This window comes from Trypanosoma conorhini (assembly GCF_003719485.1).
Source record: "Trypanosoma conorhini strain 025E chromosome Unknown Tco_14.4_contig_00581, whole genome shotgun sequence".
In the NCBI taxonomy this organism is placed as follows: Eukaryota; Euglenozoa; class Kinetoplastea; order Trypanosomatida; family Trypanosomatidae; genus Trypanosoma; species Trypanosoma conorhini.
Window position 1 is genome coordinate 1 of NW_021704670.1, and position 11,778 is coordinate 11,778.

At 60.6% G+C, this 11,778-nt stretch overlaps 3 protein-coding genes across 3 annotated transcripts, besides 8 other annotated features; all 3 read right to left on the reverse strand.

Moving 5' to 3' along the window:
- Positions 1-41: a microsatellite.
- A 15-nt stretch (positions 42-56) lies between these two features.
- Tco025E_07483 (aldose 1-epimerase-like protein) lies at positions 57-1,193 on the reverse strand (the record flags this gene model as incomplete). The annotated part of the gene is made up of 1 exon (XM_029374348.1): positions 57-1,193. One exon carries the CDS (start codon positions 1,191-1,193, stop codon positions 57-59), a length of 1,137 nt encoding a protein of 378 aa, XP_029225538.1.
- Positions 1,194-1,325: 132 nt separating this feature from the next.
- Positions 1,326-1,383: a sequence feature (GA-rich).
- Positions 1,384-2,145: 762 nt separating this feature from the next.
- Positions 2,146-2,176: a microsatellite.
- A 196-nt stretch (positions 2,177-2,372) lies between these two features.
- On the reverse strand, positions 2,373-6,929 carry Tco025E_07484 (uncharacterized protein; the record flags this gene model as incomplete). The annotated part of the gene is made up of 1 exon (XM_029374349.1): positions 2,373-6,929. The coding sequence occupies one exon, from the start codon at positions 6,927-6,929 to the stop codon at positions 2,373-2,375; it is 4,557 nt and encodes a 1,518-aa protein (XP_029225539.1).
- A 32-nt stretch (positions 6,930-6,961) lies between these two features.
- Positions 6,962-6,994: a microsatellite.
- Positions 6,995-7,093: 99 nt separating this feature from the next.
- Positions 7,094-7,130: a microsatellite.
- A 184-nt stretch (positions 7,131-7,314) lies between these two features.
- Positions 7,315-7,347: a microsatellite.
- Positions 7,348-7,391: 44 nt separating this feature from the next.
- On the reverse strand, positions 7,392-10,946 carry Tco025E_07485 (ATP-binding cassette protein subfamily G, member 5; the record flags this gene model as incomplete). Its single annotated transcript, XM_029374350.1, has 1 exon — positions 7,392-10,946. The coding sequence occupies one exon, from the start codon at positions 10,944-10,946 to the stop codon at positions 7,392-7,394; it is 3,555 nt and encodes a 1,184-aa protein (XP_029225540.1).
- A 3-nt stretch (positions 10,947-10,949) lies between these two features.
- Positions 10,950-10,976: a microsatellite.
- A 602-nt stretch (positions 10,977-11,578) lies between these two features.
- Positions 11,579-11,606: a microsatellite.
- Positions 11,607-11,778: the final 172 nt, after the last annotated feature.

The following is an 11,778-nucleotide window of genomic DNA, read 5'->3' on the forward strand; positions in this document are numbered from 1 at the left end:
AAAAAACAAACAAACAAAAAAATTGATCAAAAAAAAAAGAATCGTCAGCCTTCTCCCTACTCCTGCGAGGCAAACCTGAAGTGACAGATGGTGGTCTCATCGTACTTTTCGCCCTTCTTGAGCACCGTGCTGGGGAAACTGGGGATGTGGGGCGAGTTAGGGAAGTACTGCGTTTCCAAGCAGATGCCGCTGTGCTGCTGAAACCGCTCGCCTGCCTCCCCGCTGGCGTTCACCGGCAGGTAGTTCGCAGTGTACACCACCACCACCGGTGAAGTTGTATCCAACTGCAGGCTGATACCTGTCTTGGGGCTGAAGAGGCGGGCCGCCTCATGCAGCTGCGAGTCCCACGAGTCAAGGGCAACCGGGTCATCGTAGCCTGGGGGGTTGCGACCATCGGCCCGCGTTGCCTCGACGCCCTCAAGGATCGAGTGGGGCTTCCTGTAGTCGTGCGGTGTCCCTTCGACTGGTTTCATGGAACCTGTAGGGATGGTCCCGTCCAGCTCGGCCACGTGGCCGGAGTGAAGCTGCAGATGGTGGTTCGTGACGGGCTCCGGAAGGCGGCGTGGCACCCCCGGCACCCCGTTGAGGTTCCAATACATGTGGTTGCAAAGATTGACGGTGGTGGAGTTCACCGGGGTGGCGTCCGCCAGGACCGCCTGAAAATTCCACTTGAGCGCCGCAGGTTGGTTTTTCAAAATGACGTACGTCGCCGTGACGAAGAGTTCCCCGGGAAATCCCTGGTCGAGGTGGGGCGAGATGAGGTGGAATGAAATTCCAATCTCCTCCTCGCCCTCCAGCGTGATGTATTTCCACGGCCGGCACGAGAACCCTTCGGGCCCCCCGTGCAGCGTATTTTCACCGTCGTTTTTGAGCAGCTTAAAAGTTTTCCCGTCTAGTTGAACCTCCCCATGGGCAATTCGACCCGCGTAACGGCCACAGGTGCGTCCAATGCTGGCTGTATCCTGCACAAACTCCTCCGGTGTGTCGAATCCAAGGGTGAGGTTGACCCACCCATCCTTGTCAGCGAAGTCCTTCCCAGCCAATTGCGGCACGCGGTACTGCACAGAGGAGACGGTGGCACCCAGGGTAAGCAACTTCACCCGCAGGTCCGGTGAGGTCAGTGTGATTTTGTGTCCATCGCCAAAGGGTGTCACTTTGCTTGAGTAGTCCAACTTACCCTCTTGAGCCATCATAATACTTTCTCCTGCTTCCTCGTTGTAGTTGTCGTAGGAAGAGTTATCACTTGTAACTGCGTGTATCTATCGATATCTGCTATCACATGCTTCTCGGCGCAGGGGCGGGAAATGCATGGATGCATTTGATAGGAGAGAGACCGAGTGTGTGTGTGTGACGGAGAGAGAGAAAGAGCGAGAGAGAGATAGACATATATAGACCACGCAGATACAAGAGGGCAACGACAGAAGGACAAGGACGAGGTCAAAGTCCATGCGCGCAGAAAGACGTGCCCCTGGGCCTCCGCTGAGGGGAGGGCGGTGGCGGCACACACTCACAGACGCGGCTGGGGCCATCCTCCGACCGACAAACAACGCCCCCTCCCCCCCCCCCCAAAAGAAAAAAAAAAAAACGAACGCAAACACACAACTGCGAGGTGGACAGTCGCCAATCGAGGCAAGAAAGACAAAGAATAATAGTCATCGTCGTAGTAACACACTCAAACTAGGGATACTCTGTGAGGGGGAAGGTGAAAAAAAAAGACAAGGACGCAGGGAAGGAGCGTCCCAGTTTCATTCCGCGTGCCCCGTGGCGCCGCTGCAGTGCACTCGCCCAAGAGCGGCCAGACCTGTGAGCGCCTCCGCGTACATCCGCACGCAGCGAATGCCTGCTAAGGTGTCGATACCTGCAGCATAATGGAGTGCCTCCGCCTCACGCAGCCTGCACACAAAAGCGTCTGCGACGGCTGCCACGGTGAGCGGCATCCCATCCGACACCGCCGCCGCCTCGTCGGCGCGGCGGCGGCAGAGACTCATGATGTAGGGACCCTTTCGCCTCGCTGCTGCCCCTTCGCACGGCAACACTTGGGTGAGACCACAAAGGGGAATAAAAAAGCACAGCCATTACCACCAGCCAGCAGAAAGAGCAGAAGGGCGAGGAAAAATACCACCCGCTTCGAAGGGCATGTGCCCGACAACAGCACACACACACACACACAGGCACAGAGTGAGTGCGGCAGATGGATAGCATAAAGTTAGAAATGCATTCTGCGTCATACTCGCTATCTGGCTCTCTTTCTACCACTGTACATCATTTGTGGAGCGAACACACGGGACAGAACACATACAGAAGAAAACAATAACAATAATAAAACCACGCCGTAGAGCGCTTCAACCTCGAAGCGCCCTCCCGCGTTAGTGTTATATGCGTATCCGTTCTTTCCCTGATTGTGCGGGCAATTTTAGAATTGAGCCCTCCTGCTTCGCCGGCGTCTGCTTCTTTGGCTTGGAGTGACCCCGTTTCAACTTCTTGTTCTTCTTCTTAACTTTCTTCGGCTCCTCCGCGGCTCGCACCGTTGGAGTTTTCGCCACGGACATATTCGTAGAGCCTGAGCGTCGGCTTCTTTCCTTTGCGTACGACAGCGCCTTTGCGCTGCTGATGTCTATCACTCCCCCTTTGTGCCGTGTGAAGTAGGTGCACAAGCCGCGGTGCTCGCGGCGAATCTCGTGCATCCTCGCCCCACACCATTCCTCCCACTGCGTGGATTTTGCGTCGCCGCACTCCTCAATGACGTTCATCACTTTTACAGCGAGGGCCACGACCATGGCGCGCCACCAGGCGTCAAAGCAAGAGGGTATGCGGGACAGTTCATTCACAATTAGGTCCGTGGTGGTGCGAAGCGCCTTGTAAGAATTTGTTGGTCCAATTCGACGAAGCAGTGGGTGCAGCGTGACCTCCGACGGAAGCATCTCCCCTGTGGTGACTTGCGCGCGCTGTTGCAGGAGACGCCCCGTCGCGGCCTCCCACAAGGCGACCGGCGAGCTCTTCTTGCCTGCCTCGCTCATCCTCGCAACAGCCGCCTTGTCCGCCCCATCAACGGTCTCCGTGTCGGGTTCCTTCATGGGGATGGCCGCTATCAACGGAATGAGCTCGTTGGTGTCCACCAGCGGCACGTTTTTCCGTGCCACTACCAGGGAAGAGATGAGGTTCAGCAAACCCTCCGCCTTTAGCGGCTTCAAAAGGGCGGTAAGGAATGGGCGACTGTTGTGCGAGACATTGTCGAGAACCTTCGAGGCGGTGCGGGGGTGCAGCAGAACCCCAATGAGGCATGTCAGGTAGGGCGAGGAGCGGAACTGCCCCACCAAGGCGCCGGAGAGGTACGCGTCCCGCACGAGCGGGTGCTCGCCGGAGACAATCGAAAAGGTTTTGCTCACGCACGCCGCGGCGACGGAGGGGGCAACTTTGTACTCCGTCACCACCACCTTCGCGGAGATGTCGCCGGAGGCGCGGGCACAAAAGATATTCAAAATTCGCACCGGCGTGACATCCGTGTCGTCCTCGTACACCTCAACCTCCGTGTCGCCGCCGGTGATGCCGAGGGACTCGTTTAAGTAGCTGAGGGCGGTGGACAAATCCTTCCAGGGCTTGCGGACGTCGGGGGAGCTGGAGCTTCTCTCCGTCGCCTTGGTTTCCGGCGAGTTCACCGACGTGGACGCGTCGCCGAAGGTAAACTTTTCCGGCCACTCATCCGCCGCCTCCTCACCTGGGTCGCGAAACAGCTGCATGAGCGAGCCGGAGGCGACGTCGTAGATGCCGTTGATGAGGGGCGGCAGCTTGACGGTGTCGCAGCGGGGTGGAGGCAGCAGCTCATTTTGAGTGCGGGGTTTTCGTTCCAGGGTGGGTGTCGTCCCCCCGCGCAGCTGCGCCGCCGCCGCCGCCGCCGAGTTCGGGGTGATGGTGTGGATGTACACATCGGTGTTGTCGGCGGTGGTGGCGGTGGCATTCACGATGATTTTCAGGTACCGCGCAAAGGCGTCCAGGTTCCAGCGGAGGTGGTTCGGAGCCCCCTCCGAGATGAACCCAAACTCCACGGCGTTGTTGAGGGACGGCAGAATCCAGCAGTCGAAGAGGATGAACTTCGCCAGCCGGTTGCTCTCAATGCTTCGGATAAGGCGGTCGGTTGCGTCCTGTTTGTGCTGACCCCACATGGTGGTCAAGCCCCCACCCGTCACGCGTTTTTGCCGCATCTCCGCAAGGCACCTCCGCACACTTATCGCGGGCTTGTCGAGGGTGGTGTCGACGGAGACGTGCTGCTTCAGCATATGTAGATGAATCGTTGTACAGAAGTTCGTGAGCAGGACGGAGATGCCCTGCGGCAGACGCGTCACGGAGCGTTTGCCGAACAAGGTGCCAAAGAACTCCTCCATGACGTACTGAATGTCTTGACAGATGAGGTCCTCCAGGTGCCCCAGGCGTTGGTGATGGACGGCTTCCTTGGGGTTCAAATGCCGCCAGCGATCACTCTCGTGCCCAAGGCAGGGCATGCCCTCGTTGCTTCTCTCGCCGCTGCCGCTCAGCTGCGAGGTGGACCCCTGCGAGGAGGCGCGGAGAGGAGCATCCAGTTCTAGTCCATTGACGTACAACAACACACTCTCGCGGCGGAGAATGTTAAACAAGCGCCCCAGCAACTCCTTTAGCCAAGGGGCCCCATGAAGGCGGATGTAGGTCGTGATAAACGAGAGCGGTGTTGCGAGAAGCGTTGCCCCAATAGGGAGGTCTGGCATCTCAACCAACTCATTAGCTGCGTGGCCACGGGCGGAGGCAACACGCTTCCTTCGATGCCTCCGCTGCGCCGGTGGTGTGGGGGCGCTTTGTTGCTGCTCCGCTATCCGCTGGTCCGTCACGCGCTGCCGCTGCAGCTCGTAGCGGGTTATGGCCTCCACAACAGTCATGGTGGCGTCATACTCCCGTGGCCGCCCAATGACGTGGCCAGGCTCTCTGCTCGCCTGCGTACTCACCTCAGAGAGGGTGGGGTGGGAAATGCTCTTCTTGCTCTCGTGCGAGAGTGTCGTGCTGGCGCCAAAGTTTTGCCCGCCGGCCCCTTTCTTCGTGCGGGCAGAGGGAAGAGGCGAGGCCAATGCGGTCTGCGTCTCAAGAGGTATGAGACTGTTCGCGGTCGGCGCGTCCACGAACCAGTTGGCGAGGGCAAAGAGTTCGTCAAAGGTGGTGTCATTCAGCTTCCTCAAGGAACTCCAGTCCACAATTTCGGCCTCGTCGGCGGGTGTGACACCCGCCTCCTCCTTGCCTTGCCCCTGCTCCTGCTCTTCCGCCTTCCCCGCGGCGGCTGCCCCGCCTTTCAGGGTTTCCCTAGATGCCTCATTCCTTCCCTTCCTCGCCGCAGAGTCGCCAACCTCGCCGCAACCGACGCCCACATCAGCTCCACACTGGCGGCGCAAGGCGGTATTGCTCAGGAAGCACACTGCGGTGTCAGGGTCAAGGACAATGTCCACCAGAAACTCCTGAACGTCGAGGGCCATCGACAGCGTTGTGCGTGAGGCGCTTTGCTCATAGGCGAGGAGGATGTCCTCTGTCAGCTGCTGCACAACTTGCAATGGACACAGCGACGCCTCCGGTGCGGCATCTTTCACGGTGCGACCTCGTCGCGATCGACCCTCGGCGGGAATTTTACGCTGACGCTCACCCATCACACACTCTGCCGTGTGGAGATGCGCATTGCTGTTAATGAGATCCAGCAGCACATACATAGCCGCAATGTGGGCGTGATTGTAACTCTGGTCGTGAATGAGGAAAAAGCTGAAGGGCGCCAGATTCCATATCAGCCGATTCTCATACGTCTCTCGCCAGGTGGCATACTGGCTAAAGAGCGGAAGACCAATGACGCCGGGAGCGTCACCGCGCCGTCGACGACCTCTTGCCAGAGCTGCGTTGCCCGCCACTCTCTGCACCGCCTCGGGTGGGGAGATGACGGCGAAGAAGGGAGAAAACTGCTCTAGCGTCCGCATGAGCTTCTCCTCCTCCCTCAACTCTGCGGCGCCGCTGTCCTCGGTGAGTGGGGGCGTGGGGCTGCGGTTGGGGCTGCGGGTGCGGGTGGCGGGTGCAACAGCGGCAGAAGAAATGGGAACAAATTTCACGGGCCCGTCCGTTTCCGCCGTCGCCTCCTCCGCGGCAGTCGAGTTCCTCGCGGGACCTTCGGTGGGTTTCTTGGCGGGGCCTCTGCCTTGGGACTCCGGCTGCCACGTGACAACTTCTAACAGGCGCCGCTGCACAGTGGCGGTGATTCGCCCACGGTTTTTCGCCTCCCGCTCAAACCAGGCCATGATGCGGTTGTCCATCAGCAGCTGCCATGTTTCGCGCTGAAGCCGCAGCAGCGCCTGCGCCGGGACCGCCGCCGCCGACCTCCCGTCTTCGTCGACAGACCTGCCCCGCTGCCGCATCGTCTCATTCAGCTGGGTCGACAGGGAGCTGCGCAGGATGGACGGTAATCGCACACCCCTCGGACTGTCCGACCTCGGCGGCGTTTGCGGCAGCAACGGCGTCGTTGTCTCACTGTTGCGCTCACCCAAAAACGAGAAGACGCTCGCCGAGAAGAGCTGCTGGTCGCTGAGCATCTCCAGCGGCTCGTAGCCGGATGAGCCCCGTCGAAGCTCAACAGAAGGCCGGCGAAGGCCGTGCCGGGCCAGTGCGCTTGAAATGTGCCGCGACGTCGGCTGGAGTAGACCCGGGGTATTCGGCGCGTTCCCCTCATCCCCGGAGGTGGAGTTGTTACCCGGGCTGAAGCTGCTACTGCCTATGTGGTCAACCCTTCTCCTCGGCGGCGTGGAGGAGGTGTTGGCGGTGGTCGTCTCCGGGTGCTTTGGCATCGGCGGGGCGTAGGTGCAGATGCCATACTGCCTTAGGTACAGGTTGCGCCACTGGTACTCGTTTGACTTGGGGGCGGGGAAACGGGTGTTCGACATGCCGACGGCCTACACACTCGCACGCACGCACATGTGTGTGTGTGTGTGTGTGTGTGTGTGCGTGTCAGGGAGAGGTGAAGGCGAGAGACAGACGCAGGGGGGATGGTAAAAGAAAAAGAAAAAAAAGCAAGCAAACAAACAAGTAAAGGACCGGTGGATGCAGAGTTGTTTTTTGTTTTGTTTGTTTGGTTGGCTGTGTGTGCATGCGCATGCATGTCAGTGTGTATCCTACCCTCCTCTCTCCCGCGTTTTCCTCCCGCTCTCACCCGTACCTCTGCCCCTCCGCACCCGCCCGCCTCATTCTACAGGACGCAGCCATTTACATGCAGCAGAGGCGCACGCAGGTCGTCTTCACGCCGTCACACAAATCTCAAACGGCCTCGTTTTTTTTTTCTTCTTCTTCTTCTTTCTTCTTCTTTGTTTTGCCGGCAATCACCTGCCTCGCCCGTTCCTCCCCGCGGCTCAGCGCACAATGGTGGTGAACCTCGCGAGCAGCAGCCAGGCGGTGAGCAGCAGGATAAAGATGAACCCCGCGAGCAGCGCGACGTCGCTGTTGAAGCGCGCGGGCTTCAGGCCAATGTTCGACAGGTACTGCACGCACATGATGGGGATGCTCGTCGCCGCCTGCTTTCCCGTCTCGTCGGTGGGGGAGAAGGTGCACGCCTGCCCGTCGAGCTCGTTCACGAGCAGCGCCTCAAAGGCGAGAAAGAAGGGCGAGAGCGCCTGAAAGGGCCGCAGCGCCGCCGGCACCGTCTCGGACTGCACGAGGAACCCACCAAAAACGAAGTTCCAGAGAATGACAACGCTGCTCAGCAGGGCCGCCGCCCCAAAGGACCCGGTGACGATGCCGATGCAGAGCACGAGGAGCGTGACACAGATGGAGAAGAGCACGACGACCACGACAAACCAAAAGAAGTGCACCCCGTCATCCGCGCGCAGCCCCATTGGGAAGTAAATGAGCGAGGCGAGCACCATCGCAGGGACGATGCGGAGCGGGAGGATGTCGACAACGATCTTCGAGAGGAGGTAGGGCAGGGTGCGGTAGAAGCCGTTCTCCCGCTCCAGCACAAAAAGCTTGCGCTCGACCACAAGCTGCTCCAGACAGCTGAGTGAGACGAAGGAGACCACGAGCAGCAGAAACGTGATGGAGCCCGCACGGTTCAGAGCCCCGGGCAGGTCAAGCCCTTGTTCGCGGTACAACACCATCATGAGAACTCCGACACACGCCGTCACCGCGGCGTGGCACACAAGCAAATGAAAGGATGAAATAAGGCAGCACGCGGCCCGCGAGGTTAAGAGGGCGAGCTGCTGGTACACGTTGGCGTAGTAGACGCGAAAGGCGGATGCGGTGCGGAGAATGTCCTCGCCCGCCACGAGCGGCTCACCTTCGCTGGCGCCACTTTCGTCCTCGTTCCCGCGGGATTGCTGAAAAAACTCCGTACCCTCGTGCGGCATCAAACCGGGTGAATCCTCCGCCTGCACCTCCAGGCGGGCAGCATCGTCGAGGACCTCCTCCAGCTTCATGAGGTACTCCGCATGGTTCGGGTGCTCCTCGCGGCGGGGCACCGCCCGCGCACCGCCCATGACGCGCTGCACACGTCGCTCAAGCGTCTCCGCCGCGGCACGGGCCGGCCCACAGTACACGCTCACGCCGCGGGAGAGCAGCAGCAGTTTGTCAAACAGTTCAAATATCTCCTGCGATGGCTGGTGGATGCTAAAGATAACAAGGGGCTTAAAGGCAAAGTAGTGGGGCGCATACGCCCGCATCGGTGACTCCTTTGCCAACTCCACCACCGACTCGACAACGCGCTTTGCGCTGACCGCGTCCAGGCCACTTGTGGGTTCATCCAGGAAAAGGATACGGGGGTTCGCGAGCAGCTCCGCCGCGATGGAGACGCGGCGCTTCTCCCCCCCACTCACCCCACGAAGCCCACTTCCATCCCCAATCACGGTGTGTTCGCACTGCTGCAGCTTCAGTGCCTCTATCATGTGTCGCACAATACTTTTAATGGTCGTGTTTGAGAAGGCCTGCGGGAGCTTCAACCGCGCCGCGTACTCAATCGTCTGGCGCACGGTCAGTGCCGGCAGCAGCGTGTCCTCCTGTGAGACGTAGCCAATGATGTTGCGGTACTGCCGGATGGATCGCCCCGAGGCGGTGCTGACGGGGGTGCCGTTGAGGGAAATGCTTCCCGTCGTCACACCCTGTTTGCGCCGCGCGGACAGAAGGTCCAGCAACGTTGTTTTGCCGGCGCCAGAGGGACCGAGAATGGCCAACACCTCGCCGGAGCGCACGGCAAAGTTCACCCGGTGCAGCAGCGGACGTGCCCGCGCCTCCTCCTCCGCGGCGAAGCGGGAGCCCGGCAGGGTGTAAGCCAAGTCCGTCAGCCGAAGTTCGAAGGGCGAACTCGTGAGACGCCGGAAGAACTCAATGCGGTCCGCCTCGTCTGGCGTGGCGACGAAGATGCGCCTTGCGTCACTCGTCGCGTGGGACGCGCCGGAACGCATGTGGAAGGCCAGTCCAAGGACCTCACTGCGGCCGGAGGCGACGTCCGCCGTCGCCGTCGCCGCCTCCACAGCCTCGCCTCGCAGAGGCGGTTCGTGCCACCCGACGTCTTGTTTCTGCGGCTGCGGGATGTTGAGGGCCGTGCCGCCGTCGCCGCCGTCATTTATGGCGTCGAAGTCGCTTCCTTCGTCATCCATGAGACGCACGGTTTCCGACTGCGGCTGCGGCTCGGAGAGGCCAAACATGCGCACAAACTCTGCAGCCTTCCGCTTCGATACGGAGGATAGCCGCAGTGCGTGCGTTGCAATCGCGACGACCACGAGCATGAGGGCGAGGACGAGCAGAACGAGGAGGTTGCGCTGCGCCTGCGCAATCTCGGGCTGAGCCATCGTCGGCTCGTGCGGGAACTGCCCCGTGTTGACGCACTCGCTGGCGTTGCACTGAAGGTCAAAGACGAGGGCGATGTCGGCGAGGGTAAGTTGGCAGTGGTGCGTCCGCAGGTTGCAGGCGAAGTGGATGTTGTTCTTGATGAGTGGCAGAAACTTTTCGTGAATGAGCGACCTTGAGCAGATCGGCTTGTACTGCGGCGGCGGGTCCTCGGCGCAGTGGCAGTCCGTGTGCTTGCACTCGTACACGGCAAAGACGTCAGGGGCCCTGGATCGCATGCTGACGAGCATCACAGTGATGAACAGCACCGTGGCGAGGGCCAACGTGACCCCCAGCCCCACCACGAGCTTCGCCTTGCGGCGGTAGCCAAGCTTGGAGGACACGCACCGCAGCAGGGCAATCAGCACGCACAGCACGACGAGCACCACCTGCCCCGTCAAAGTCAGTAGCTTAAAGGCACGGCGCGACTTGGCGCCGCCGCTGCTGCCGCCGCCGCCGCCCGTCTCGCTCTTCCCTTCCGCCACCAGCCGCATGGAGCACTGGGAGGTGGTACAGCGAAAAAAGGCATCCACCAGCTCGCGGTGGGGCTCAATGCGAAAGAGCGTGATGTCGCAGACGCCCTTCTGGCTGGCAGCGAAGGCGGCGTCGTCCTCGGTGGTGCAGTTCAGCGTGACAGTCGCCTCCACCTTGCGGCCGCCGCCGAGCACCGCCAAAAACGGCGAGTCAAGGGAGCACTCGAACTGTTTCCTTGAGCCACGAGTCGCAAGGCCGTGGTGGCACATGCGGGGTTCGCCGACGTAGGCGGCACACGCCGCGTCGCTTTGGCACAGCTCGCAGCGCAGGCCGGTGAAGTTGCGGGGCTCAGGGCACTCGCAGCTGCCCGCGTTCATAGTGCCCCCGTTCAGGCAAGCGTCTTCCACAGCAGCCACATCCACGCCGTAGCGAGCGCCAACACAGCGCCGGCCCGCGCCGGGCAGGGAAATCCAAGCGTTTTCATGCAGCAACGAGGAGGGGTCACCGCGTGACAGCTGCCTCCCGCCCTCGCCCCGTACCCCGCGTGGCAGCGCGACGAGCACGACTAGCCATGCAGCCACCCAAAGGAGGCGCAGCTTCCTAAAATCATGCATTTTCAAACACACAAACAAACACACTCACACTAAACGGCACTTCTGAAGAACACCACACACGCAATGTGGGAGAAAAGGGAATAGCCCCCCTCCCCCCAGAGGTATTTTCCACAAAAGCGGCGGGCAGCAAGGAAGCCGCAAGCAAACCACCACAGAAAGCCAGACCAACGACAAGAAGCAGCGCCACACCGCTGAACCCTTCAGGCAAGTCGGCAGCTCTGCACAAAACCCGTTCCCCGTGCTCCGCGACGGACGCGCCGTCGTCGTGCGGTGGGGCGAAGAAGGAGGGACGCGTCGTCGCAGTTCCTCTGGCACTCCAGCAGCATGTGCGTGTACACCGTCCGTCGTGGGAGCACGGACGCGCGGCGACAATTCATGCCCGTTTCCAACGGCGTCAAGAAGTTAGGTTGAAGGCGACCACGTTTGCCAGCTGTCATCAAGCGCCTGGCAGATGTCGGTGAGACAAGCCCCACTGCACTCCGCTGGAAGCCGAAGGGTGTGAGGGAAACCGTGGCGGCTGGGACCGCCTAGCGCCTCGCGCACGTTGTCATGAAATTTATTCTTCATGTAACGGGAGTAACCAATTCACCTAAGAAGCACCTTGGCGTCTACAATGGCGAGGGAGAAGCAACTGCTTGCGTGCGTGTGCGTGCGTGTGTGGATGTGTAGGTATATGCGCGGCTTGCGTCCGGCAACGCGGGCCCTGCACTAAAGAAGAAACACCGCGAACATTATTAATGTACTCGTTATTCTAGCGGTCAACGGCGGTGAGGCTACAGCAGTAGACACTTTCGGATGTCCTCGCTGGAGGCGTACATCCGTCCTGTTCCCA